The sequence below is a fragment of the Lepidothrix coronata genome, unplaced genomic scaffold (assembly GCF_001604755.1).
Source record: "Lepidothrix coronata isolate B3197 unplaced genomic scaffold, Lepidothrix_coronata-1.0 Scaffold20, whole genome shotgun sequence".
Lineage (NCBI taxonomy): Eukaryota > Metazoa > Chordata > Aves > Passeriformes > Pipridae > Lepidothrix > Lepidothrix coronata.
This window is the reverse complement of record NW_016690200.1, coordinates 7,526,826-7,552,929: the sequence shown is the minus strand read 5'-3', so window position 1 is coordinate 7,552,929 and position 26,104 is coordinate 7,526,826. Positions and strand designations below refer to the sequence as shown.

The 26,104-nt window shown below is 45.3% G+C and overlaps 1 protein-coding gene across 1 annotated transcript in view; it reads right to left on the bottom strand.

The window, feature by feature from the left end:
* The window catches only part of EXOC4 (exocyst complex component 4), a 303,657-nt gene that overhangs the window by 260,093 nt on the left and 17,460 nt on the right, over positions 1 to 26,104 (bottom strand). Inside the window, exons 5-7 of the mRNA XM_017807724.1 lie at positions 11,675 to 11,859; positions 8,883 to 8,992; positions 373 to 616 (exon numbers count right to left, since the gene is read on the bottom strand). Of these exons, the coding sequence (XP_017663213.1) occupies positions 373 to 616; positions 8,883 to 8,992; positions 11,675 to 11,859 (539 nt within the window). The remainder of the gene's footprint in view (positions 1 to 372; positions 617 to 8,882; positions 8,993 to 11,674; positions 11,860 to 26,104) is intronic.

The following is a 26,104-nucleotide window of genomic DNA, read 5'->3' as shown; positions in this document are numbered from 1 at the left end:
GACGACGATCCTGACAACGTGCCCTTCCGGAATCCCGTTTTTCCCAAGGACACTTCTAGTGGATCCCGAGGAGCAGCCCAAGCACAGTTCTCAGCTGGCTCCCACACCTTGCCACCAACAGAAACGGGGCTGCAAAACCATTTAAGAGACTTGGGTGGGTTTTGGGATATAATTTTTTTTTTTTTGGTGCTATAATTTTGTGACATAATTAATTCCCTACACGATTTCAGAGCTCTGCACCTGCCTCAGCTCAACTGGGCTCTGCCACACTCCAAATAGCTGAGCTGAATTTTTCTCTTTTCCAGTTCAGATCATCAATTAGGACTTTTTTTTTTTTTTTTGCAGCAATCCAAGTGGCTGGAATATCCTTACCTGGGCTGGTTTTCCTGGGAAATATTCTCCCCTCTCTGGTAACCATTGTCAGCCACCTGAGTCGTGGATCTCTTCACAATCTGCTTCAGCTCCTGCTCCAAGCGATCCTGGATGGCTTTCACTGTCTCTGGGATTTTTTTCAGCTTGGCCAGCCCTTTGATGAGAATTCCCATGAAGACACTGCTGTTCTCCTCTGGATCCAGTTCCGTGTCTTCCTTGATTTCCAGCAGGCTCGAGTCTCGCACTGAAAAGAGATTTCAAAAGGCATAATCCAAGATTTAAAACTGTCAAACCCGACACCTGAGACCATCCAGAAGCAGCATTTGAACTCCTTTGCCTTCACAGAACTTCCACCACTTGGAGCAACCAAGGAATAAACAAGGAAGCACTTGGATTCTGGGGGGAGCAGTGGTTATTTCTGTTTGCTTGGGAGCTTTTTTATATATAAATACAGTAACCTGCACGTCTGACTGAGTTAGAAACACAGGATGACACAAGTTATGTATTAGGAAACAGAGGAATCCTGGTGCAATTAAGATATTCATAAATGAGAAGGCACAACACCCCTACAAATCCCTTCAGTGTGTTTCAAGCAGCTAAAAAGCCCTAAATTTCTACCCCAGCTGTTTTAACTTATAATATTCTTCACCACCATGTCCAGCAAGTGAGGAATAAACAAGGAAACCAGCAACACTTGGATTTTTGGGGGGAGGCAGAGGATATTTCTGTTTGCTTGGGGGCTTTTCTACACATAAATACAGTAACCTGAACGTTTGATTGATTTGGAAATGTTCCATGATTTAAGTTATGTGTTAGTGAGGAAACAGAGGATTCTGGGGCAATTAAGATATTCAGAAATGAGAAGGTCCCACATCCCTACAAATCCCTTCAATGTGTTTCAGGCAGCTAAAAAGCCCTAAATTTCTGCCCCAGCTGTTTTAACTTCTTATATCCTTCACAGGAGAGGAATTTTCATTACAAACAGTATCGAGCTTAAGAGACTTCTGATTTATTCAGCAAAGTTTATGTTGCCAGAGCGACTCATTGTTTGATTTTCTCTCGTTCTGCTTTATCACTTCTGCCAAGGGGTTGATGAAGTTACTCAAATCTTTTAGCAGGGCCTCTAAAAAGGAAAAAAACCAGGAAGAATTAGGGAGGGTATCGTGGATATGGCCCTGAAGTAACAGGGACTGCACAGGGAGAAATCCTGTTGCTAAGAGACAAGGGATGGGAAAGCAAGAGACACTCTGCTTGTTTTAAGTGTGTTCATTAAGCAACATTTCTTAATTTACAGATAACACCCAGCAACAACAAAAGCGTGGCTCTGTTAAAGGCTGGGTGAAACATTTAATAAATATATTTAAACACTTATGGGAAGTTAAGTGTGTCTTCAAGGCAAACTCAGCTCAAAGCATCTTGGAAGATCCACAGCCACCAGATCCTCGGATAAAAATGAACCCCCCTGACGGCTGTTCCATATTCCTGGTGCTGAGCTTTGGGAAGGGCTGGTGGGTGACAGATGACTCCCATGGTTCCAACTCCTCAACAGATTTTTTTTTTTACTCAAAAACTTCTCCAAGAAGCTGAATAAATGTCAAAAGATCCAGCAGGAGGATTGAAGGAACGTGGCAGGGATGAGAAATGGCACGTCACGAGGAGCCCGAGCTGTCTGAAGCCGCGACTCTGAACGGAGGAGCAGCAGCAGCTCTGAGTTAGAGCAAGACCAAGAAAACAATGTCCCAGAGAGCCCATATGGTGCCACTTCATAAACATAATCACAATAAACAGATAACACTCCTCTCAGTGCCAGCTCACACCAATTTCAGGCTCCAACAATGCAGAGAGTTGGTTCTTTGCAGCAGAGTGATCCCAACCACGGCCCCTCTGGCTCAAACCAAACCCACTGTTCCCACCCTCCTCATCCCAACCCAGAAATGCTGCCAGGGAAGAGCAAGGTGGGAATGGATCCTGGGAGGGCACCACATGGGACAGGGAATGAGAGCAGGGTTTGGGTGAGGAGATGGAGGACGGGAGGCTGGGCAGGAGCCAGCAGGGCAGGACTGAGCCCAGAAAGCCAAGCTGGGCTGATCCCACAGTGGGACCAGCAGGGCAGGGGGGGATTCTGCCCCTCTGCCCCCTCAGGGGAGACCCCCCTGCAGAGCTGCCTCCAGCCCTGGGAACAACAGCAGGAGGACGTGGAGCTGCTGGAGAGAGTCCAGAGGAGGTCCCGGAGCTGCTCCCAGGGCTTGAGTCCCTCTGCTCTGGAGCCAGGCTGGGAGAGCTGGGAATGTTCCCCTGGAGAAGAGAAGGCTCCAGGAAGAGCTGAGAGCCCCTTGCAGGGCCTAAAGGGGCTCCAGGAGAGCTGGAGAGGGGCAGTGGACAAGGCCTGGAGGGACAGGACACAGGGAATGGCTTCCCACTGCCAGAGGGCAGGGATAGATGGGATATGGGGAAGGAATTGCTGGCTGGGAGGGTGGGGAGGCCCTGGCCCAGGTTGTCCAGAGAAGCTGTGGCTGCCCCTGGGTCCCTGGAAGTGTCCAGGGGCAGGTTGGATGGGGCTTGGAGCAACCTGGGATGGTGGAAGGTGTCCCTGCCCATGGCAGGGGGGTTGGATGGGACAGCCTTTAAAAAGACCCTTCCAATTCAAAACTGTTTTGTGATTATGAGACACCAGGAAGATCAAAGAGTGCTTCTTTTTCTCTCTCACACACACTCTTTTCAATTAAATTTGAACAAGCTACGAGACAAACAACTAGAAACACAGAGAGTGCATTAATTTGTTTTTCTAAAAAAGCAGCAAAAAAACCAAGGATAATATAGAGACACCTCAAACAGGTATAACCAGTAACACCAATTGGAAGTTAACAACTGGATGCAAACATATTCCTGCTCAAACCTCTCCTCCATCACAGACCTTTCACCCCACGAGGCCGCAAAGCACTTTTGAGTGCTGCAGACATCGTCTCTACCCACCCTCTTAATGCCATTTGTTATTCCCCCAAAACCCACAGCACGCCAGGCACAAACAGGGAAAACGAGCTCCTTGCAACGAGAGCTGTGAAAAGAGCACAGGAAGAAAGGCTTAACCTGTTGTTTTCTTTTAAAAACCCCAAATATCTTGTTTCTCTGAGTTCAGTGAGGATATTTCTCAGCTTGAGCAGCTTCTCAGAGCCCCCACCACGGCTCTGCAGCTCCTTTGTAAGTGGGTTGTGAATTATTCTTAATATCACACAACGAAAACCCAAGAGGGAGGAAACGGAGCCGTATCCAAATGGGAGGACAGCATTTAAGAGGAGTAAAAGCAGCAATCTTGCTGAGAACTCTGCCAAGCACACGCTAAGAGGAAGGCTCTTGCATTTCCAAAAGAGCAAACCGATTTCCAACACCCCCCCAAATGGTCAGGACGTGGATTTGCATCTCCGACAGACGACAGCGAAGTGAAAAGCTCCATATCTGGGAGCAGCACGTGGCAGGGGAAGTTTTGTTAGATCTGGTGGTTTGATAAAACCTGTTTTCAAGTGTGTTTCCTGCCCGTTGTGCTTATTAAACAGGAATCCTGGCTGGATTTGGGGGCCTCATTCATCTGTGAGATCTGACAAGACGCCAACCCCGGGTAACTGAAGAGGCTCTTTTCTCGTGTCTTCCGCGCTTCAAACGTCCTCTGCTGCCATTTAATGTCACCAAGGGGCTGTCTGACCACAAAGCTCTGGCTCAGGAATGAGCCCCTCCTGTCCCCTTGCTCTCCTAGAAAGGCATCAAAGGATACAGGCATTTATTAAGGAGCTCACCTCGAAAATTGCATCCCCACATGGGCAGAGGTGAAGAAAGATCAGCCCCCACAGATCAGCCCTCAGAAGTGAAAGCTTTGCCTGTATTTACTCTTAAACTGGGAACGTGAATTACTTTGCTATTCATTTGGATGAAGACAAAAGCAGGAGGCTGTCAGAACTTATTCCCACCTTCACATCCCAAAAGGAAGGAGGGGGGTCAGCAGAACAGGGACCTTGGACTGTCACGGGGCCTGTTGAGGTGAGAGACCCTTGGGAGCCTGTCCTGAGGGGCAAAGGGGTCCAGGAAAGCTGGACATTCACCAAGGAGGAAATCCTAAAGGATAAAAACCAAGAGCTGTGGCTGGAACTCAAGGAAAAAAGGAGTTTCTGACCTTTGGAAGAAAGGACAGGCAACTCAGGAGGAACACAAGGATGCTGTGAGGTTGTGAACGGAGAAAAGAAGGGCCAAAGCCCAGTCAGGACTTAATCTGGCTGTAAAAGGCAATAAAAATGTTTCTATAAATACATCAGCAACAAAAGGAGGGCCAAGGAGAATCTCCATCCTCTGTAGGATGTGGGGGAAATAGTGAGAGAAGTTCAGGGAGAGCCTGAGGTACCAAATGCCTTCTTTTGCCTCAGCCTTTAACAGCAAGACCAGTTTCTGGGGGTACCCAGTGCCCTGAGCTGGAAAACAGGGATGGAGAGCAGAATGAACCCCCATAATCCAAGGGGAATTGGCTGATCTTCCTGTCCTAACAACCTCTGAAAACCTCTCGTGAAGGAGAACATGCAAATATGGCTTCTCAAAAGCCTCCTGAGACAACAACTTAAAAGAATGATTATTTTGCCTCATTCTCTGGCGGCCATTTTCTAAAAAAAAATTCATCACTGAATCATTTTTTCACCTGAAAATGCACAACCCCGTGTTTAAGCAGCCAAAAGTTGTCACTAAAAGTTGAACCATGTGCATCACTGATTCCTTCCCTTCCATGGTTTCAGAGGTGGAAGGTTCCCTGAACAGATCCCTGCTTTGATGATGTCCTATAAACCTTCTTTGCCAGCTGGGAATTCCTTCATTTGTCCAGTTCTGCCGCTTCCCAAGAACCCAACCTGCTGCAAGGGCTGGTCTGATTCCCCCAAAAAGTCACTGTTGGTACCTCATTTAAGCAAAGCAGCTGAAGAAAAGGCTCTTGGGTCTTGTTTTGCTGCTGCTCATTACTGAAAGTTTCATTAGCTGGGGGATTTTATGGGACTCCAGTAAAATTTAATGTGCTATTTTCCATGATTTATGTCCTCCTGATTATGCCCTTTCTGCCTTCAAACCTTCCAGAGGAAAGCACACGAGTTCCTGGTGCCCCAAAGCCATCATTTCATACTTGAAGGAACATCACCTGCTCATTCCTGGTGTTGAATCCTTGTTCCAACACACTCATGGAGCCAAGGAGCAACAAATGGACAGTTACTGCAGAAATGGGAACTTTAAAAAGATTTGGGGCATTTTCTGCTCTGTGTAACTATGAAGCCCAGAAGAAAAGCCAAGTTTAAAATCCTCCTAACCTAAACAAGCATGACAACCAAGTCTCCAAATAAAAAAATAAGTGCCCTGTGGTCAAATATCTGATGATGGGACCACACACAGGAACTAATAATGAAATTATACAGGGAGAATAACTATGTGTTAACTCTTCTGGCTTTCATGGCTCTAAAATCTCCCTGATTTTCCCTTTCTTTCCCCAAACACACCCCCAGATCATTTATAGTTTAGGAAAAATGCTGGAGAAAAACCACCCAGATCCTCAGGAGAGGTCTACGAGAAAAAAAATATCTTTTAAGTATTTATTGAGCATGTTTGAAGTGGAAACAACTGAGACAACGTGGCACAATGGCATTTTTGGAGTCACCCTTAAAACTGGATATTTAAAGCTCTGGCTCCTGCAGGGATTTTCCAGGAGCAAGTTCCCAGGTCTCCACAAGTTTTCACCTCCACAAAAATAGCTGTTTTTTGAAGAAAGAGAGACAGGAGCAGTAACTAGATCTGACCTTAGAACCACCACATTGCCTGGATTTAGAAGTTCCATTTCTCTCCTACCACTGAGAAAAAAAGATCTCTGAAGCAAATTATCAATTCAGCCTCAAATTTACCTATGCCATCAATAACAATATTAATTTTCACCATCACAGCCCATCTTCTGTGGGACTCCTAAGCAGAATTCTCCCAAATTTCTCAGGAAAGGGCACTCTTTGGCTTGCTGTGAACCAGGTGAGCACATTTTAAAGTTCCAGGAAGAGCCTGGCAAAGCAGGAACCTCCACAAATACTCTTCAGAGTACAGAAGGTTCAAGCAGAGAAATATCATTTAAAAGTGGATTTATTTCTCTGAACTGGCATGAAGGGAAAATGTTACTGGTGAAGTGCCATATCTGCAATCCTCAGGTGTGCATTACTGAGGGCTTTGTTTATTTTACATGCAGCAGGAACAGCTTTAATTCCCTTATAAAGATTCTACAGCACAAGGCAACACCTCCTTTGGGAAGGGAAAGCAGGAAGGACTCCAAATTTTGGCATCTTTGCTGAGACAAGTCGAGTGAGCCAGTGCTTTATAATGTCACCCATTAATATGCAAGGCCACTTTGTTTCATCAATAAAAAAGCCAAAAAGAACTTAAGTGACTAAAGGCAGGAACAGCTTTTGTTATGCATACACATAAGTTTTAAATTCTCTGCTAGTTGTGCAGTCCTGGAAAAGGCTACTTTTAAATAAAATTACAGGGAAAAAAATCTCCATAAGTACATTGTGCACTTGAAGCAAAACCATATGCATACTTTATGCTGATCAAATGTTTTCTATTATGATCTGCAGCTTTCCCAGTCTGAGGGACACTTGCCCAGCACTTCACTGAGTGACACAGAGCAGAGTGAGGAGCCAAGGAAGAGATTTTCTGGTGTGCTGGGTGTGAAGAGCAAAAACAGATCTGCAAAAAAATAAGAATTTAAGGCAGATTTTTCAACTGACCTAAACCAATTATTGGAGCTGAGGATGAAGCCACCAGAGCCTTTGTTTGCAGGTATTCAGCCTGGTTTATGTTCACAAGCAGCCACTGCTGTTTGTACCCAAGAACCTTCACTTAAATCACCATCACAGAATGGTTTGGGTTGGAAGGGACCTTCAAGACCATCTTGTTCCAACCCCAACACCTTCCACTATCCCAGGTTGCTCCAAGCCCTGTCCAGCCTGGCTTTGGACACTTCCAGGGATGGGGCAGCCAAATCTCCACAGATGTGACAGGGATTGACTGGGAACTGTGAGTCTTTAAAGGTGACAAGCACCATCAGAATTGTTTTCAGAGCATATTTAAGGTTTGTGTTACACTGGCAATCAAAAACAAAAAACAAATCAGGAAGACACCAAAGGTATTTCCATTCATCAGAAGTTGCATCTCCTGCTCTACTCCCCATCCCTGAGATTCCCATCAGCTCCAGAACCTCAGACTTTCTGGTTTTCCTACTGTACAGAGGACTGATATTTTAGGTGAAAAACAGTGGTAGGCACTGCAGAACTACCCCCACTGAAAAGGAATTGTTTTAACATTTACAGGGGTTGGAACCAGATGATCTTTAAGGGCCCTTCCAACCCAACCCATTCTGTTCACAGTGGTCAGACTGGGATTCAGATTTTTGTGGTTTGTTTCCTCAGTTCCCCAAAACCATGTGATTTTTAGCAAGAAACTGAACTGAATTTCTCACTGAACACAGAGCAGAACAGGAATTCTTAAGTTTTTCCCTCAGAATTTTCATACAGTTCCTCTCTTCCAGGTTTTTTGATGCACTTTCCAGCCCTGAAAGGTTCCCTTGGCAGATCACAAGTGACTCCTCACAAACCTTCCACTCCAGGGAAAAACAGCCCCAGGCTCTGAGAGCAACCCTGCAGGAGCAGAGCTAAAACAACAAAACCCCTACAAGAGCAAAAGATAAGAATAATCAAAGAGAAGGATCTAGGAGGGGAGTGTGACAAACCCAGAAGCAAAAGGACAAAAGAATTAATAAGGATGAGAAGGGAACACTCTCTGCATTTGAGGAATACTGAAACAGTCAGGTTTTGAAAGGAAGGGGGGAAGAGACTTAGGTCAACTCTGTATTATTCATCAAGGACAACCCCACTTATTAATCTTCTGAAGCAATACAAGGATTAATTCCCCACCTCTGCAGCCCTTGCAAAGCCTCCCACGAAAGCACCAATAAAACAATGTTTTTGCTCAGTGTTTGTTGTAGCAGCACAAAGATCGTCACGGGATTATTCCTGTGTACAGACACACCTTGAGCCAAAGCTCCCACAAGGGAAAGATTTGACCTTTTTGGCTTCAACACTGCAAAAAAACCTTCAGTAACACCCCCACAAACCTCTGGGAAGTAATGGAGGGGAGACCCCCACATAAACTGAGCCGAACTCATGATCAAGGTGAGGACAGGCACAGAAAATTAAGTGTATTTAACTGAAGCTGATGGGGACAGCAGGGGGGAAAGATGATTTTCCAAAATTAAAAAGCAGACAGGGCCAGTTCTGCCCCAGGACACGCCACTCCCTCATGGCACTGCACAAATCCCTTGCCAGGTTTTAGTCTCAGGGCCTCCCCTCAGCAGCCAGACGTGGAGAGGGGATGGTGTTCCTCCTGCTACTCCTGTAAAATCAGCTGAAGAGCTACAAATTCGTTCTGTGAGGGATGTGTATGACTTAAATACTCACTGCTGGAGCTTCCAGGAGTGCTGAACTGGGAGGTTTCCAGGAACTTCCGAGGTGTGGATAAATTAGTGACATCCATCAGAGGCACAGGAGAGGCATCTTTCACCAGGGAGCTGTGGGAGGGGAAACAATTAAAGCAAATAGTTTGCTGTTATTTACAATCTTTGCTCGCAACAAAGAACCCATTTATTCCTTAAATTTTAGATGCTCCTGTTCCCATGGCTTCCATCGACTTCTAATCCTTCAAACTCTTCTGTTTGCACCAGAAACCTCCAAACTTTTTCCTCTCCTTCCTGTTCTGTGCCCACCCAGGTGCATCCCATCCCAAATGGACCCTCTTACTCAGGAGTTAAAGACTTTCTGCTTGGTCCTTTTCCTCATAAATTCACACTGTATTAGTAGCCAGAAATGTGTCACACTGCACAGTGACAGCTGGACGTGGCAGGAGGACACAAGAAATCATTTTTAGGAGGAAAAAAAAATGCAGAGGGCTCCTATAATGGAGTTCAGGATGTTTGCTCAGAGGTCAAATTGCTTATGGAGACCTGCAAAAATAAGGGTATCCTGCATAAGAACCACCTGTATTCCTTATACACCTACAAAATCACGCTTTCAGGGATTAATTGTGTGTTCCAAAGTTGGATAAAACCCACTTAAAATCAATACAAGAAATAATTATAAACATTTTTGCACCCTGGTCAACCAGCCAGCCCAGGGCAGCACATTAAACTAAAGCAACAAACTGCCCTTGCTGGGAGAGTTCAAGTCATCAAATATCCAGGATGTGCAACAGGGAATGTGAAAAAAAAAAAGACAAACCAGAATAATAAAAAGGTCCCTGCAGCAGCCACACCAAACTGCAGTTAATTAGCAGTGCCCCAGACTGGGTACACCAAAGCTTTGTGTCTGTTTTTAATTAACAAGGTGAGTAAGGAAGGGGCTGCTGACTTGCCAGCAACGCTCCTTCCAAGGAAATTTCAATTTTAATCAGTCCTTTATTTCATAAATTCATTTCATGCAACTTCCTGTCTCACCTGTTCTTTTTGGGGAGGCAGATTTTTAGTCCTTCTCCTCATAAAATGTTAATTTATCTTTTCTCTGCATCTTTATCATATGCTGGTTCCCCTTTTGCTCCCCGCCCCTGTTTATTCCAAACACTGTGTTTCTCTTTTCTAGGCACTGCCTTCCCTCCTTCCCTTCAACAACTCTTGCCCTCAAACACAGAATCAGCAAAATTAGGAATAAACAGCCAGGTGCCCTATACTTCAGGTGAATTCCCAGAGGTACCAAACCAGGTAAAGAAGTTTCAACATCTTTAAAACACCCGGGAAACACAACAAAGCCAAGAGAATTCAGCTCTGGCTTCAATATTGTGACCTCCACCTATTAACCCTTAGAAATCTGTTTAGAAACTTTATGGTTACATCTTTTAAAATGTGGATGTTTGCTAGAAAATGAGCCGTTTTCCCCCACCTTCTTCCCATTGCCTGACCTGAGCCTCACCATCATGACATTTGTAGGAAAGGTGGAAGTACCAGTGAAGGAAAAGAGTGGGATTTGGGCTCAGTGGGATTTGCTCTCTGGGAAGCAGCAAAAACCCAAGAGAACCAGCAAGCAAAGTGAAGGAACGAGAAAAGGACTGAAGGTCCATTGACATGTTTGAGTTTTCCTGCTCTCCATAGCCAGAAAAATGAGGAATTTGCATGGCAAAAATGAAAGGCTGGGGTGTAAGTTGATGGCACTCTGCCAAGTTCCTACTTAGGACAGGGGGAATGTTGTCCTCTTCCCTCCCAGACCTGCTGCCCCCCAAACCCCCCTGACAAGCAGTCTTGTTTGTACCCCAGAACCTTCATTTAAATCCTCATCACACACTGGTTTGGGTTGGAAGGGACCTTAAAGCTCATTTCATTCCAACCCCTGCCATGGGCAGGGACAACTTCCACTATCCCAGGCTGCTCCAAGCCCCATCCAGCCTGGCCTTGGACACTTCCAGGGATGGCCAACAGGTCCAAGGAAGTGATTCTTCCTCTGGACTCAGCACTGACTGAGGCCACCCCTGGAGTGCTGTGTCCAGCTCTGGGCCCTGAGCTCAGGAAGGGCCTGGAGGGGCTGGAGCAGGGGCAGAGAAGAGCAGCGAGGCTGGGGAAGGGACTGGAGCCCAAGTGCTGGGAGGAGAGGCTGAGGGAGCTGGGGGGGCTCTGCCTGGAGAGGAGGAGGCTCAGGGGAGACCTCCTCACTCTCTGCAACTCCCTGCCAGGAGGGGGGAGCCAGGGGGGGTTGGTCTCTTTTCCCAGGCAACCATCAGCAAGACAAGAGGGCTCGGTCTCAAGCTGTGCCAGGGGAGGTTTAGGTTGGATATTAGGAATAACTTCTTTGCAGAGAGGGTGCTCAGCCATTGGAATGGGCTGCCCAGGGAAGTGGGGGATTCTCCATCCCTGGAGGTTTTTAAGATGAGACTGGATGTGGCATCAGTGCCATGGGCTGGGAACCGTGGCGGTGTTGGATCAAGGGTTGGACTGGATGATCTCAGAGGTCCCTTCCAACCTGGCTGATTCCATGATTCTATGACACCAAAGGTACTGAAAGGACAGGACTTCCCTTCGTCAGAAGGAGCATCTCCCGCTCCATTCCCCATCCAGGAGGTGTGACAGGAGATTCCCACCAGCTCTAGAACTTCAGATTCGGGTTTTTTCACTACACAGAGTTGAAAACCAACGGCAGGCAGTGCCCAAGTGCCTCATTTTCCCCAGGGCAGGAGGACTGTTGCCCTGTCCCCCCCCCGAGCCCAGACGCACCCGATCCTGCCCCTGTCCTTGCCGCGCTGGCCCACGCGGTTGGTGGATTTGATGTAGAGGTGCCGGTGCAGCTCGTCGATCAGCACCAGGTGCAGGTTCATCTTCTTGCTGTGCAGCTCCAGCCTCAGGTCACTCAGCCCTTCCACCTGCAGGAGGGGGCCTTCCAGGGAATCCACGGCCGACACCTGCCGGGAAAACACGGGGCAGCTTTGAAGTCTTAAATCTCCTTTAAAACATCGTTCATCCCTCAGCATTTCCCTCTTTGGGCAGGGGGGTGTCTGAATATCGGGATGGTTTTATCCCTAAAACCTTTGTAAAGCAGAAAACCTTGAAGTAATAGTTCTTTATTTCTATTCCTAAACGAAGTTCAACATGTGGAAGGGTCCAATTCCCAAAAAAACTCACATCTAAGGTGCAGTCTTCAAATATTTGGAGCACGTGCGTAAAATGAGTTAGTGAGAGCACAGTTCATTCATATAATAATAAACTGGTATAATTATTATATTAAATTATAATATTATAATATTAAAATATAATAATATTGTAATATTTTATAATAAATTATAAATATTATTATAATAAATTATAAAAATTATACTAATATAATATACAATATAACATAGTATAATATTATATATACATCGCATAAATATTTATTTATATTATTATAATAATTATAAAAATTATTATTATAAATTATAAAAATTATACTAATATAATATACCATATAACATAGTATAATATTATATATTACATATATACCATAAAATATTATAATAAAAATATAATAAATTTCATATTTTTATAAATACATGTTTACATATTTTATATATTCTTTGTATATTCATTATTCTATTATATTATTTTGTTATATTATATTGTTATATATTATAATATATATTATACATAATGTATTATATTATTATATTGTATTATAATTATATATCATTATATTATAGGATATATTATATATAATATATTATTATATTATAATTATATATCATTATATTATATACTATTAATATTATTTATTATTTACATATTATTCTATTTTTATATATTTTATATATTTATATATAAATATATATTTATATATTTACAACTATTCTGCATTTGTATAAATATATATATTTATAAAAAGAGTATATAAATATATAAATACATATTTCAATAAATATATAAATATATATGTTTAGATATCTATATATTTATACATAATATATGCATATATTATATGATAAAATGATATTATAATAAAAATATTATATTATTCAAAATAAAAACATTATAATAAATATCAAGGCACAGTTTGTCCCAAAACAGGAGGATTATCAAGCAGAAAACTGTCAAAAGAAGATACTGGCACTGATGTGGGATTGCTGTTACTCTTTTCATTACAGCAGCACCAACAAAACATTATTCCCTACTCTATAAATGGGGAGAAAAACAGCTTAACTTTTATTTTCCTAAAGTGATACCATGAGGCAGCTGGAAAAATTTAGGCAAGCACATCTTTCAGGTGTTCTGGATGTAACTACAGCTGAATATCTTAAGCAGTGACCAGCTGACAGCCCGTGGGCAGCAGAGCAAGGAACCTAAATCTCATTGATATCCTAAAAACAAACGTGGACAAACCCCAAATATTCCACCAGGAACGATAAATCAGTGCGTAAAAGCAACAGCTTCACCCCCCTCCTGGTTTTCTCTTTCACTTCCACAGCTGCTAATAAATAAATAAAAGCCAAGCATCCCTGTGCAGCTTCCAAAAAACCCTCAGTGGTGATGTTGTAAGAAACCAGCAACAGCATGTTGGGCATGCAGAGGTCGAAAATAAAGTTTAAAAACCCCTTCCCTCCTAAGGGAAGATGCTGGTGGTGAAACAAGAGGTTTGGGCACGCAGAGGTTGAAAATAAAGTATAAAAACCCCGTTCCCTACTAAGGGAAGATGCTGGTGGTGAAACAAGAGGTTTGGGCATGCAGAGGTCGAAAATGAAGTTTAAAAACCTGTTCCCTACTAAGGGAAGATGCTGGTGGTGAAACAAGAGGTTTGCTCGCACTGGAGGATTTCGGTTCATAACAAACCTGTCAGTTAAACATTAAAAATTAAAAGGCAGGAGATAACAGTGAGCAGAGCCCAGCCAGGGGCTGGTCCCTCAGTACCAGTAAATATTATCTCTACTCCAAGAATATCCATCACCAGTGAATTCCATTGCTTGCCTGCAGGTCAGGAATAACCCTGGAATAGCCTTGGGACAGCCAGGCTGTTTAAATTAGGACAGGTTGCTAAGAGGAAGCTGCACTTTTTCCTCACTCCCGAAAAATTTTTGTCAGAAAATCCCTCCCTGTGAATTCCCTTCTCTGCGTGGATGAGGAAAGAGTGCAGCCTGTAGGATGGAGCTCAGTCTGGAGCAGGAATTAATGTCCCAGTGTTAATTAATTCATCAGGTTCCTCCCCAACCCCATCAACCAGCACTTCTGGGGTTCCCATCACTGGACACGAAGCACCGTCCACCCTCTTCCTTCCCAGTATCCATCTGGGAACAGCCATGGAAGCTGGGCCAGGACACATCAGGAATCCACCCACGCCACAGATGAAGCAAAAACCCCGATTTCCCTCTCCCAAAAAGAGAGGCCACCCAAATGCCAGAGCACACCCGGATGGAGCAGCTCAGCGGACCCAGCTCGGAAACCTCCGGCAGAAGCGGAAGCGCCAGTTTTCCTCTTCTTCCTTCGGCAGCAGGCAGGGATGTGCCCAAAATTTCCCAATTCCAAAGGCTCTGTAACCCCCCACACACAGTCACCAGGCTGCCCCAGCTTGGAAGAGACCCCTGGAAGTTCCTCATTCCGCTTCCAAGCAGGTCTGACTTCCCCATCGGCTCAGGGGCGGAACATCTGGAGACTCCCGGTGTCTCCTGATCTCCTGGGCTTTCATCCCTCCCATCCACAAGGATTTTCCCCCGGTGTCCAGCCAGGACCTGGTGATGGTCACCTCTGGTTTGGGCACTTCTGGAGGAGTTTGGCTCCAAGTCAGTGAGGGAACTGAATCCTGTTTTCCCTGTCCCTCCACACACACAGAGAACTGAGGGTACAATTAACACCCCCCCTGCCTTTGGCTCCTCATCCTCACTGTGTGGTGGATAATGAGGATTAAAGATGCTCTAAAACATGCACTGGTATCATATTTTAAAGATTCTCTAAACATTCAGTGGTATCACATTTTAAAGCTGCTCTAAACATGCAATGGTACCACATTTAATTAGCTTTCCCCCCCTTCCTTCCCCCCCTCTCTCTCCGAGCTCAAACCACCCTTCCCACGTAGTTCCCTGGTTTTTAACACTCCCATTACCCACTGAGGGCTGTTCCTGCCAACAAAAGGACTAATAAATGGAATTGGACAGGGAGGGGAAGAGTTATCCCCCCTCAGTTAGCCCCTGATAATGGAAAAGCAGCCTCTCCCAGAAAACCTCAAAATTAGATGTCCAGAAGAACCACAAGTCGTTCAAGGGTCCAGAAAAAGCACCTGAGGGTCCTTTAAGCCTCTTTCTTCCACACACACGGCTCAGTCAAATGGAAAAAAAGTGATTTTTATTTATTTTTCTGATGTTGGAGTTCCTGGACACAAAGATAATTACAGGTAAGGGGGCTCCCCACATAATTTTGGCAGGGGTTGGGGTGCAGAGAGGAGCTACAGCAAGAGAAAACAGCCTGGGAAGTGAATCAAAACAAATATCTTGGTTTTTCTTCTTTAAAAAGCTGATTAAAATAAGCAAATACCACCCAAAGAAATTGCAGGTAATCCCCACCACCTTCTTTAATTCAGAAATCTGGCTCTCCTACTGAAAGCTGCTCATAAAAACACAACAACTGCAATTCAGGCAAATAATAACTCAGATATTGGCCTGGATTACCACAGAATTTGGCTTAGATAATCTAACAGTCATTTCTGATGTCCAAATCTACTTATTTTATATCTATTTATTATTACCTCCAATAGGCAGAGACCTTTTGGAGGAATAAGGAGCAACGAAATGAGCCTGAAAAAAGAGCTCTGGCTTTGTATAAGCTAAAAATTGCCAGTTTATAGCAAATAACTGTGGCAGCAGCACCATTAGGCAGCTTGTTTAAAGGTCACAGGCAGTTTAGAGCAGGGCTTAATTGCCTCAAAAAGAAAATGTAGCTAAACATTTGCTTAGCATAACATCCAATTTGGAAGGGTTTAATTTAGCCTTTTACAACAAACCACAATCTAAGCGCTAACAAGGTATTTGTCAAGATTCTTGCTTTCAAAAAGTCAAAAAGTTTTTTCAATCTGTTTGCAGTTAAATCTATTTATTCTCCTGAAAGGTTTTCTCTAAACCTCCCCAGGTCTGGAAGCGAGCACAGATAAAATGAAAATCCTCGACTAGGTTTTTTCAGGGCGAAAAAAACCTGGAATAATCGTAAAATTGTGAAATCACAGAATGGTTTCGGGTGGAAGGGACCTTAAAGATCCTCCAGTTCCAGTCCCAACACCTTCCCACTATCCCAAGTTGCTCCAACCTGACGCTTCCAGGGATGGGGCAGCCACAGCTTCTCTGGGCAACCTGTGCCAGGGCCTCCCCACCCTCAGAGGGAGGAATTTCTTCCTAAAGAATGGGTCGTTCAGACTAAAAACCCACACCCTTTCTGTCTGGGAAAAGCAGTTTATTCCGAGTTCAGACAACAGATATGAAAACGTGAACAAGCAACAGAGAAAGGTTTAAAGAAAACAACGGGGGGGGGTCACAACTGCAAGGAAAAAAAGTCATGTTGAACACAAACACAATATGACAAAAGGGAAAAAGCTGAAGGCCGGGAATAAAAGAGTAAATAAACAGCAGCAACCCAGAAGGTCCCGGCTGCCTCACTGGTGAATAAAGACACTGCTGACATTTAAAAGGAGAATTGATCTCCTGCTTTTCCAAGGGACTCGTTTTCACGACGTACAGGAAAGGAAAACAACGATAAAATGACTTAAATAAGAGTAGCCAGATCTAAACAAGCAGTTCACTGAACTCCTTTTGCACCTGAGGTGCCTGAGAGAAGGACCTGCCTGAAAACTCCGCCTGAGGAACAGGAGGGTCCTCACACTCCAGCTGCTGGGACTTTGCACCAGCCAAAAGGGTAGAAAACCCTCCACTTTGGCCACCAGAAGCCCCTGCAGCTGCAGGCTGGGCCAGAGGGGCTGGAGAGCAGCCAGGCAGGAAGGGAGCTGGGAGTTGGGCTGGGCAGGGAGCTGAAGAGGAGCCCGAGTGTGGCCAGGGGGGCAAGAGGGCCAATGGCTGCTGGGCTGGCTGAGGAAGAGTGTGGCAGCAGGAGCAGGGCAGGGCTTGTGCCCCTGGGCTGGGCGCTGGGGAGGCCACCCCTGGAGTGCTGTGTCCAGCTCTGGGCCCTGAGCTCAGGAAGGGCCTGGAGGGGCTGGAGCAGGGGCAGAGAAGAGCAGCGAGGCTGGGGAAGGGACTGGAGCCCAAGTGCTGGGAGGAGAGGCTGAGGGAGCTGGGGGGGCTCAGCCTGGAGAGGAGGAGGCTCAGGGGAGACCTCCTCACTCTCTGCAACTCCCTGCCAGGAGGGGGGAGCCGGGGGGGGGTTGGTCTCTTCTCCCAGGCAACCATCAGCAAGACAAGAGGGCTCGGTCTCAAGCTGTACCAGGGCAGGTTTAGGTTGGATATTAGAAAGAATTTCTTTGCAGAGAGGGTGCTCAGCCATTGGAATGGGCTGCCCAGGGAAGTGGGGGATTCTCCATCCCTGGAGGTGTTTAAGGACAGACTGGATGTGGCATCAGTGCCATGGGCTGGGAACCAGAGCAGTAGTGGATCAAGGGTTGGACTGGATGATCTCAGAGGTCCCTTCCAACCCATCTGATTCTATGATTCTATGAAATGATGGGCTCTCTCTTCTCTAGGAGGGTGGTGAGGCCCTGGCCCAGGTTTCCCAGAGAAGCTGTGGCTGCCTCTGGATCCCTGGAAGTGTCCAAGGTTGGGTTGGAGCAACCTGGGCTAGTGGAAGGTGTCCCTGCCCATGAGATCATCTTTCGGGTTCCTTCCATTCCAGGTTCCCAAACCACTTGATGAACCCAGGGGCTGCAGAAGAGAGCGGGAAGAAGCAGAAGAGCAACAAGAAACCCTCCCAGGTGACACTAAATTTCTGTGCCACCCCCTGTCTTGGCAGAGAAAACTGCGACAGATTGAACCAAAGCCATGGCAAAAAAAACAAGCTGAGAAAAGGAAAGGGAAGTGAAGGTGTTGGACTTAAATTGCACCTGGGGAAGAGTGAGAAAACGTGTTTTGACTGTGTTCTCTTTTCTTCTCCCACCTCAGAACCCAAAGCACTCACCAGAAGTTTCAGTTAAGCTGCAATAAATTAAGCTGGTTAATAAATTTAAGTTCCCAAACTCGAGGCTGCCGTGCCTGAAAAATTCCCACATTTTCCGTGGGCAATGGGCGAAATCACAGAATGGGTGAGGTTGGCAGGGACCTCTGGAGGTCCTCAGGTCCAACCCCCTCAGGCAGGGCCACCCAGAGCCTCACAGGGCCGTGTCCAGATGGCTTTGGAACATCTCCAAGGATGGAGACACCTCAGTGTCCCTGGGCAGCTAAAGTAGGGTTGGATGGAAACAGGGAACCTCCCGGGGTTCAGTTTGTGCCCAAGGCCTCTGGTGCCATCCCTGGGCACCACCAGAGCCTGGCTCTGATCTTCTCCACCCTCCCTTCATGTATTTACAGGCATTGAGAAGATCCCTCTGGACCCTTCCCTTCCCCTCTGATCTTCTCCACCCTCCCTTCATGTATTTACAGGCATTGAGAAGATCCCTCTGGACCCTTCCCTTCTCCAGGCTGAGCAGTCCCAGCACTCCCAGCTTTTCCCAGATGTTCCAGTCACTCATGATCCTTCTGGAAGGGGCCAACTCCCAAAAATCAGAAGCCTGTTGAGCACTTTGAGCCTCCTCTGCTGGAAACACTTAACGAGTAACTGATTAAACCTGCTTTACACTGCATTTAGACCTTTTAATTACAAGCTTGACGTGATTTTTATCAATTAATTTATCAATTATTATGTGTTTCATCTGGGAATTTGTTCCAGTATTTTGGCTGCAAAGGTGAATCAAGATGAAGCTGAAAATTTATGGCCTTTGAAGGTGGGACATCTGACACATGGGATACATGAAAACTTGCACATAACATCCACTTAAAAAATCCAAAGATTGGGAATTGCCTGTTACCAAACTGCCACAGTTGGTACCAAGACAAATCAGTGACTGTCAATTAATAAAGATGACCCTGAACTTAAAGAATATGCAGATGATCCTAAAGCAGGGAGCCTTTAGCTAAAACCATGGACAATGGGAAAAGCACAAAGATCCATGACAGCTATTCCTGACTGTCACAGCTTCCCTTCCCCTTAAAAACAGGAAAAAGGAGAAAAGGTGCACAGGATTAATGAGGAGCTGATGGTGAACAGCTCTGTGTTGATTAACACTCTGGATATTATATTATATTAATTATATTATATTATGTGATGGAAGAAACTGCTCCTGGTTTTGTTCACCTTTAAACAGCCCTGTAAGAATTAACAAAGCAAAAAGCAAACAAAGAGCTATAAAAGAAGATGATTCCTTTGCAATATTTTGGGAAGAGCTGAGCTCACTCCCCTTCCTCAGACAAAAGGATTTGCTGACCAAGTGATGCACAAAAAAGGGGGGACTGATACAGATGACTGAGGCCGAGAGGGGGAGAGGTTTGGAAGATCAGTTTGAAGGATTCTGAGCTACACACACACATAAAAAAGTGCTCAGGTTGCAGGAAAACAGCTCATCCTGACACAAACATTCCACACAAACTGATTTGATGGGAGAAGGACAAGGAAAATGTTCATACAGGACCTGGGTAAAGGGGTTACTTTTCACCTTCACACAGAGCACAAATGTCCTTTCTTTTCTCAAGTGTTTCAATGGCAATGACCAAACCCGCTGTTTTCCCTCCAAAAAACTTTTAAATATTTATCAAATTCTGTTCCTCGCTCGCTGTCCTTTCCCTCCAGCTCCATAAATTTCATTCCTTGGAATTTGCCTCAGCCCTGTCAGCCATCAATCATCTCCTCCCTCCTTCGCTCGCTGCAATTCATCACTGTCTGCCCAGCAAGAAAATGCTGGAACCAAACACGGGAACAGAGGGGGCTAAAAACAAGGATTATCCAACTGCTCACTTGGACTTGAACACAAAACACGAGCAAATTTCTACACCAGTGTGGTCAAATGACTTCCCTGAAGTGGGAAAGGCAGGATATCTGTTGGCAGCACAGATTTTTTTTTCCTTCCACTTTTCGTTTCCATGCTTTTATTTGCCTCTTGATTGAATTCATCTTCACTCAGCTGCAACTGCCATTAAGGAAAGTCTATTTTTCCAAATCATCTCTGCCCCAAAAGGCTTCTCTTTACGTGAATGATGCCTGGAACAAGGAGGTCCTAATGCATTAAATTAAAACATCAGGATTTGCCTTAATGCAAACCTGCAGTTTCCCGAATTTATTCTCTTCCTGCCTTCCAATGACACTTCAAATCTCATCTCTCTGTGTCCCATCTCTCTGCTGCCAAAGGCACCTTTAACTCCTTTCTATCAGTTATAGAATTCCAGAATGGTTTTGGCTGGAAGGGACCTTCATCCACTTCCAATCCCAACACCTTCCACGATCCCAGGTTGCTCCAACTTGGCGTTGGACACTTCCAGGGATGGGGCAGCCACAGCTCCTCGGGGCAAAGCTACTCAATTCAACTACTAATTTACCAGATTTTATTACAGAATTCATAAATTCACTGAAGATTTCTATGAAACTGTGGTGTCAGACAAGCTCTGCCTCCTTCCCAGCCAGGCACAGGGTCCACACATCTTCATTCGGGAGCTTGAAGTTCTCCCCCAGCTCTGCCAGGAAATGTTTCTTCGACCAAACCGTTTTCAGAATTACTTGGTAGCACTCTGCCAACCTCACCAGGCATAAATCAGTTTACTGCAGTGGAAAACTCGTGTTAAATTCATCCCAAATGTTACGAATGCTTTCCTAAAAACCTGAATTTATTACACCTTTTCACGCACCGTTCGCCGGCTTTAAAGCTGCCTTTTCAAAAAATAAATCAGTCAGATTGATCCAGATTATTTTATGCTGTCCCATAACCCTTCTGCAATGATTTCTCTTCGCTGCTGTATTTTTACCAGGGACAAAAAAATCACATCTTACAATCCAGGATTTAAAAAAAAAAAGAATTCCTGGAAAGACCAGCGATTACTGGAAAAGCATCTGCTGGATTCAAAGCCTGCTCCAGCTTCATTAGGGTGTGTTTTCTTGTTTAATAAACTTTCATCAGCTTTTAAATGAGTGGTTGTGATGAGCAGAGCCAAGAGCTCCCCCCCCCCCAGAATGCTCTGGGGAGATCTCTCTGCTTGTTGGTGCATTAACGAGGAGCTGGGGTCAAGCACGTGGCAATGCAAATGAGGAGCATTAGGCAGCAACAGCTTAATGAACAGGCTGCTCAGATAATGCAAATTACAGGATAAAAAGAATGAGATCAACTTATTGATAAGTACACCGAGGTGGGGGGAAAAAAAAATGATAGGATGTTTCAAAGGGAAAAAAAAAAACCTCCACGTTGAATGTGTTTAAAACTAGTCTGGGAGGTTTATTAAAAAAATAATCAAAGCAGAATTGAAAGAAAGAAAAAAGATACGGGAAGGAGGTGAAATATCTTCTAAGAACACAGAGAAGCAATTCTTGTAAAGAACTTGGAAGTATGTAATTGGAATCATGGAATGTCCCGAGTTGGAGGGACCCACCAGGATCACCCAGTCCAGCTCCTGGCCCTGCACAGACAGCCCAACAATCCCACCCTGTTCCTGAGGGTGTTGTCCAAACCTTCCTGGAGCTCTGGCAGCCTTGGTGCTGTGCCCACTGCCCTGGGGAGCCTGGTCAGTGCCCAACCACCCTCTGGGGGAAAGAACCTTTCCCTAAAATCCAACCTGACCCTGCCCTGGCACAGCTCCAGCCCTTCCCTGGGTCCTGTCCCTGTCACAGGGATCAGGGATGGCAGCTGCCCCTCCTCAGACTCCCTGGGAGTCTCCCCTCAGTCTCCTCTTCTCCAGCTGAACCAGCCAAGTGCCCTCAGGCACTTTTTGTGTGGCCCCTCCAGACCCTTCCCCGGGCACCAAAAGCATGATTTCCATCCCTGTGTGCATCCCCAGAACATATCCCACGTATCCACCAACATCCCAAAACCTGAGCTGCCTCCACCTCACCTGCCCCTCACCCTGACACATCACCAGGAAAAGACTTTAAGCCAAGAACCATTACACAAAAAACATTATTTGTGTAATTCAGGGGGGGAAAAAAAAAAAAAAAAGAGAATTTCAAGCGAAGCCAAAATTTAAATTTGCCATTAAAGGCGTTTCTTTACAACCCCAAACCAAAAATCTCTTCTATTTGCCTTTTCAGCATTAATTCCAAAATATAAAACCCTTCCAGGGCAGCACCTGAATCCCAGGGCTGCGACAAGGAACGCGGAAACAAAATGAAAGGCTGGTTTTATTGATTTTCCTTGTTCCAACTGAAAGGCAGAGAGTAAATAAAATGCAGGCCAGGAACTGCATTGCTGTTTTTATTTATTTCGTGATTCCAGGCTACTTGTGGGTGTAAAATGCCTGCTCACTACACGGGACTTTTAATTGAAAGCCTCCCCTGGGTGTATCCCGAGGAAAGCCACAGGTAGAAGCTCCAGTCAAGTAATAAAAATGAAAAGTCAACAATGCCCAGGGCTACAAACAGCCTCTGTTTTCCAGGAGGACATCAATGACTCCAAATGTCCTCACAGAGGACATGGAGTGCATGGAATGTTGGGGAACACCGTTACTGAGGGGGACACGGACTCATGGAATGGTTTGGGTTGGAAGGGACCTTAAAGATCATCCAGTTCTACCCCTTGCCCTGGGCAGGGACACCTTCCACTAGCCCAGGTTGCTCCAAGCCCCCTCCAACCTGGCCTGGGTGGAACTGGATGATCTTTGAGGTCCCTCCCAACCTGAGCCATTCCATGATTTCTGCACAGCATTTCCACTTATCCGAACACCTCTGATTTCTGCCCATGTTGTCACCCACTAAGTCACCAGGTTGGGTTGGGAAGTCCTGCAGTTAAAAAAAATAGATCATTTTTCTGTAAAATGCTTTGGCAGCATCTCCAGCTTGGTTTGCTCCCAGCAGAAGGGTGAGATTTTGGGACGAAGCAACGCTCTTCAAAACTTAACCCAGTGGAGCTGAGAGAAAACACATTTAATTCCTCCTAAGGATGCCAGTGGTGAGGATGGAAAATGCCCTCATTTTCCTGCAGAGCCACGTCCCCTCCTGCCCAGCTGCAGGCTGAGCCAAGAGGGTTTAACTGAATCCAACAGCAAATATCAGGCACCAGCTCCACTCCAGAAACTCCGACTGGTACAGAGAGAAAGTGCTCAGCCCCCCAAAAAAATCCTCTTGCAGCTCCCAAAAACCATCCTGCTGTTGGTATCCACGTCAGAAAGCAGAGCAGCAGACGTGTATTATTGTTTTCCTGACATCAGGAAACTGAAATGTTAAGTCCTTAACGTGGAAAAAAGGGAAGGAATGTTGGAGCATTCCCTGGAGAAACGAATGACTGTCACTTCAGCTTTTGTGTTTTCTGGGACAAAGACACTCAGGTTAAAGTAAAACACTGAGTTCCTCACTCTGGAACACAAGGATGTGTGAAGTTAAGTGAACACAGGTCACAGGGCTCCATCCTTCCTTTTTTCCACTTTTATTTTCCTTCTTGTTGTCTAAACAAAACAAAACAAACAATTCCCAACTGGCAACAGGAGTTATCCTCCCTCCTACCCTGTGGCTTGATTTCTGCAGTTTCATGGTGTTTTCTCACCTGACACAATCCCTGGACTAATAAATCAAGTTCAGAGTAAGTGTTTCACGGTCTATAAGAATTTAAAAGATTAAAAAAAAAAACAACAACTTGATATATTTTGAGAAAGTGGTATGAGCTCATTAAAATTGCAAAGCTGGACACACAGAAGTCAGGACATGCAAAGAAAGTAGCCTGAGGAGTTTTTATTTAATCCTATTATGATATGGCCTTTAATTACTTGATTCAACAATGTTTCTTCAACTGCTTTTAGCATTTTATCTCTTAGGCTGCATAAACAAATGGCAAATATTAAGTTCTCCCTTTGGATAAGCCCTCTAAGATCAAGCCCAGCCATTCCCCAGCACTGCCAAGGCCACCACTGCCCCATGTCCCCAAGTGCCACATCCACATGGATTTTAAATCCCTCCAGGGATGGGGACTCCACCCCTGCCCTGGGCAGCTGTGCCAGGGCTGGACAGCCCTTTCCATGAAGAAATTTTCCCTAATATCCAATTTAAACCTCCCCTGGCCCAACCTGAGGCCGTTCCCTCTCCTCCTGTCCCTTGTTCCCTGGGAGCAGAGCCTGACCCCTCCCTGGCTCCACCAGCTGAGTTGGAAAGAGTGAGAAGGTCCCCCCTGAGCCCCTTTTTATGTTTTATATTAAGCAGAAAACACACCCAAATGGGTGCCTGTGCTCTCAACTGCCACATGAAAATGAACATTTCCATCAGCGATCGAGTCTGTGAAAGATCCACCTCAGGAAAAGCCACCTCAGTATCAACTCACACCGTGAAAAACCCACAGAAAGAAATCTAAAATAACTAAAACCACATTCCATCTCCAAGGGGAGTTTTGTCTGTTCCAGACAACCCTAATTTCTCCAAAGCTTCCCAACTCAAAGGATGCTGGAATTAGGTTCTTTTTAAAGACAACCTGCGAGGCTGCAATTATAGGACAGCAAAGCTGATCCTCTCCACTGGCTCTGCTCCGTTCTCGGGATGCTGGAGGAGCACAGAACGTGACCAGCTGATGTTTGAAGCTGTGCTGCTCTGGCTGCCCGCAGAACCAGCAAGAAAAAAGAGCTGTCACTTCAAATTTTGAACTTCACACAAATGTAAGCTGTCACAAACTACCTCTGCATTGTGTTTGTACGACTGGGAGAAGCTGCCACTCTTTTATTAACAATCCTTCCCCGCATTACTCAGTCACTGCACATTAGAACCAGCAGCTGGAGAGCTCTGAGTGATAATGAAACCTGTAACAAGCCATCTCCAGCCTCCTTTTCCAAACAATAAGGGAATTAAAATTTCAATTTAAATGCAGGGGGGTTCGAAACACGCTCCAGTGGCAAAATTACTTCAATTAATGTGAGTGGAATACAAAGAGCAGGCTGCAGGAGTGGGATGCAGCGAGCAGAAATGATGCCCTGACAGTGTTTGCATCCACCTCAAACGGGGCTGGCAAAGGTCTAATTCCAACAAGGATCCAGGGACAGCATTAATGAGGGCTCTGATTCCAACAGAGGGATGAAAACTCCTTGTTGGATCACTCTGGGCTTTTCCCAAGCATGTGTTTACCTCGAGGAGTGAAACCAAAGGACAAGGAGATCTATGGATACTCTGCCTCCCTCCCTGACAGCTCAGCAGTGATTTTACACAATATCCATCTCATATCCAAGGGGGAAGGAATGATCCTGCAGCCAGGCAGTGATTACAACATCAGAGCCCCCCAGAGCTGTGTTAACAGGAGATGGCAAAAGCCAGGGAGCCCACGGTGAAATTTTGGCCAGGAAAAGGCTCCAAATGCAAGGGAATTATTGTTTCCTTTATTATTGTTGCTTTATACAGGTACATTTGTCCTCAAATGAGGATTGCAAGTGTCAATGAGAGGCTGAAATAGTGTTCAGGTTCCACTTGAGCTCTCTCTGCACTCCTTGAGATATTAAAAAATCCCCATGAACTAACAGCTGCTTTTTATATCATTATTATTTGATTTACTGGAAAATATTCTCTGTCCTGGAAACAAAAAAGAACCAGGCAAACAACACAAAACAGCACAATACACTGCAGAAATCTGTTTATCAGCGAGGTCTACACTGTCTCTCTCTCATAGCCATGAGCAACCTCACCCACACACACACATCTTTATGTATGTATCTTTATAAATTATATATATACCAAAAAATACACCCAAAATATTGCACAGCAACAAGATATCAAACAGACGTGTTAAAATCCTGACCTGAACTGCAAGAGTACAGTCAAGAACTGGGTGACCATGTACCCTTTGTGCTCTGAAGAAGGTGAAGATGATGAAGAGGTGGTCCCAAAAAGCACCCCAGACCCAATTCCCAGGGGGTGGGCCAGGGGTGGACCAGGGCAAAAGCTATGGGGGTGGAAACGCTTGGGATTGGACAGGCACTGTTATCATAGAATCATGGAATCCCAGAATCAGCTGGGTTGGAAGGGACCTCCAAGATCATCCAGCCCAACCCTTGATCCAACCCC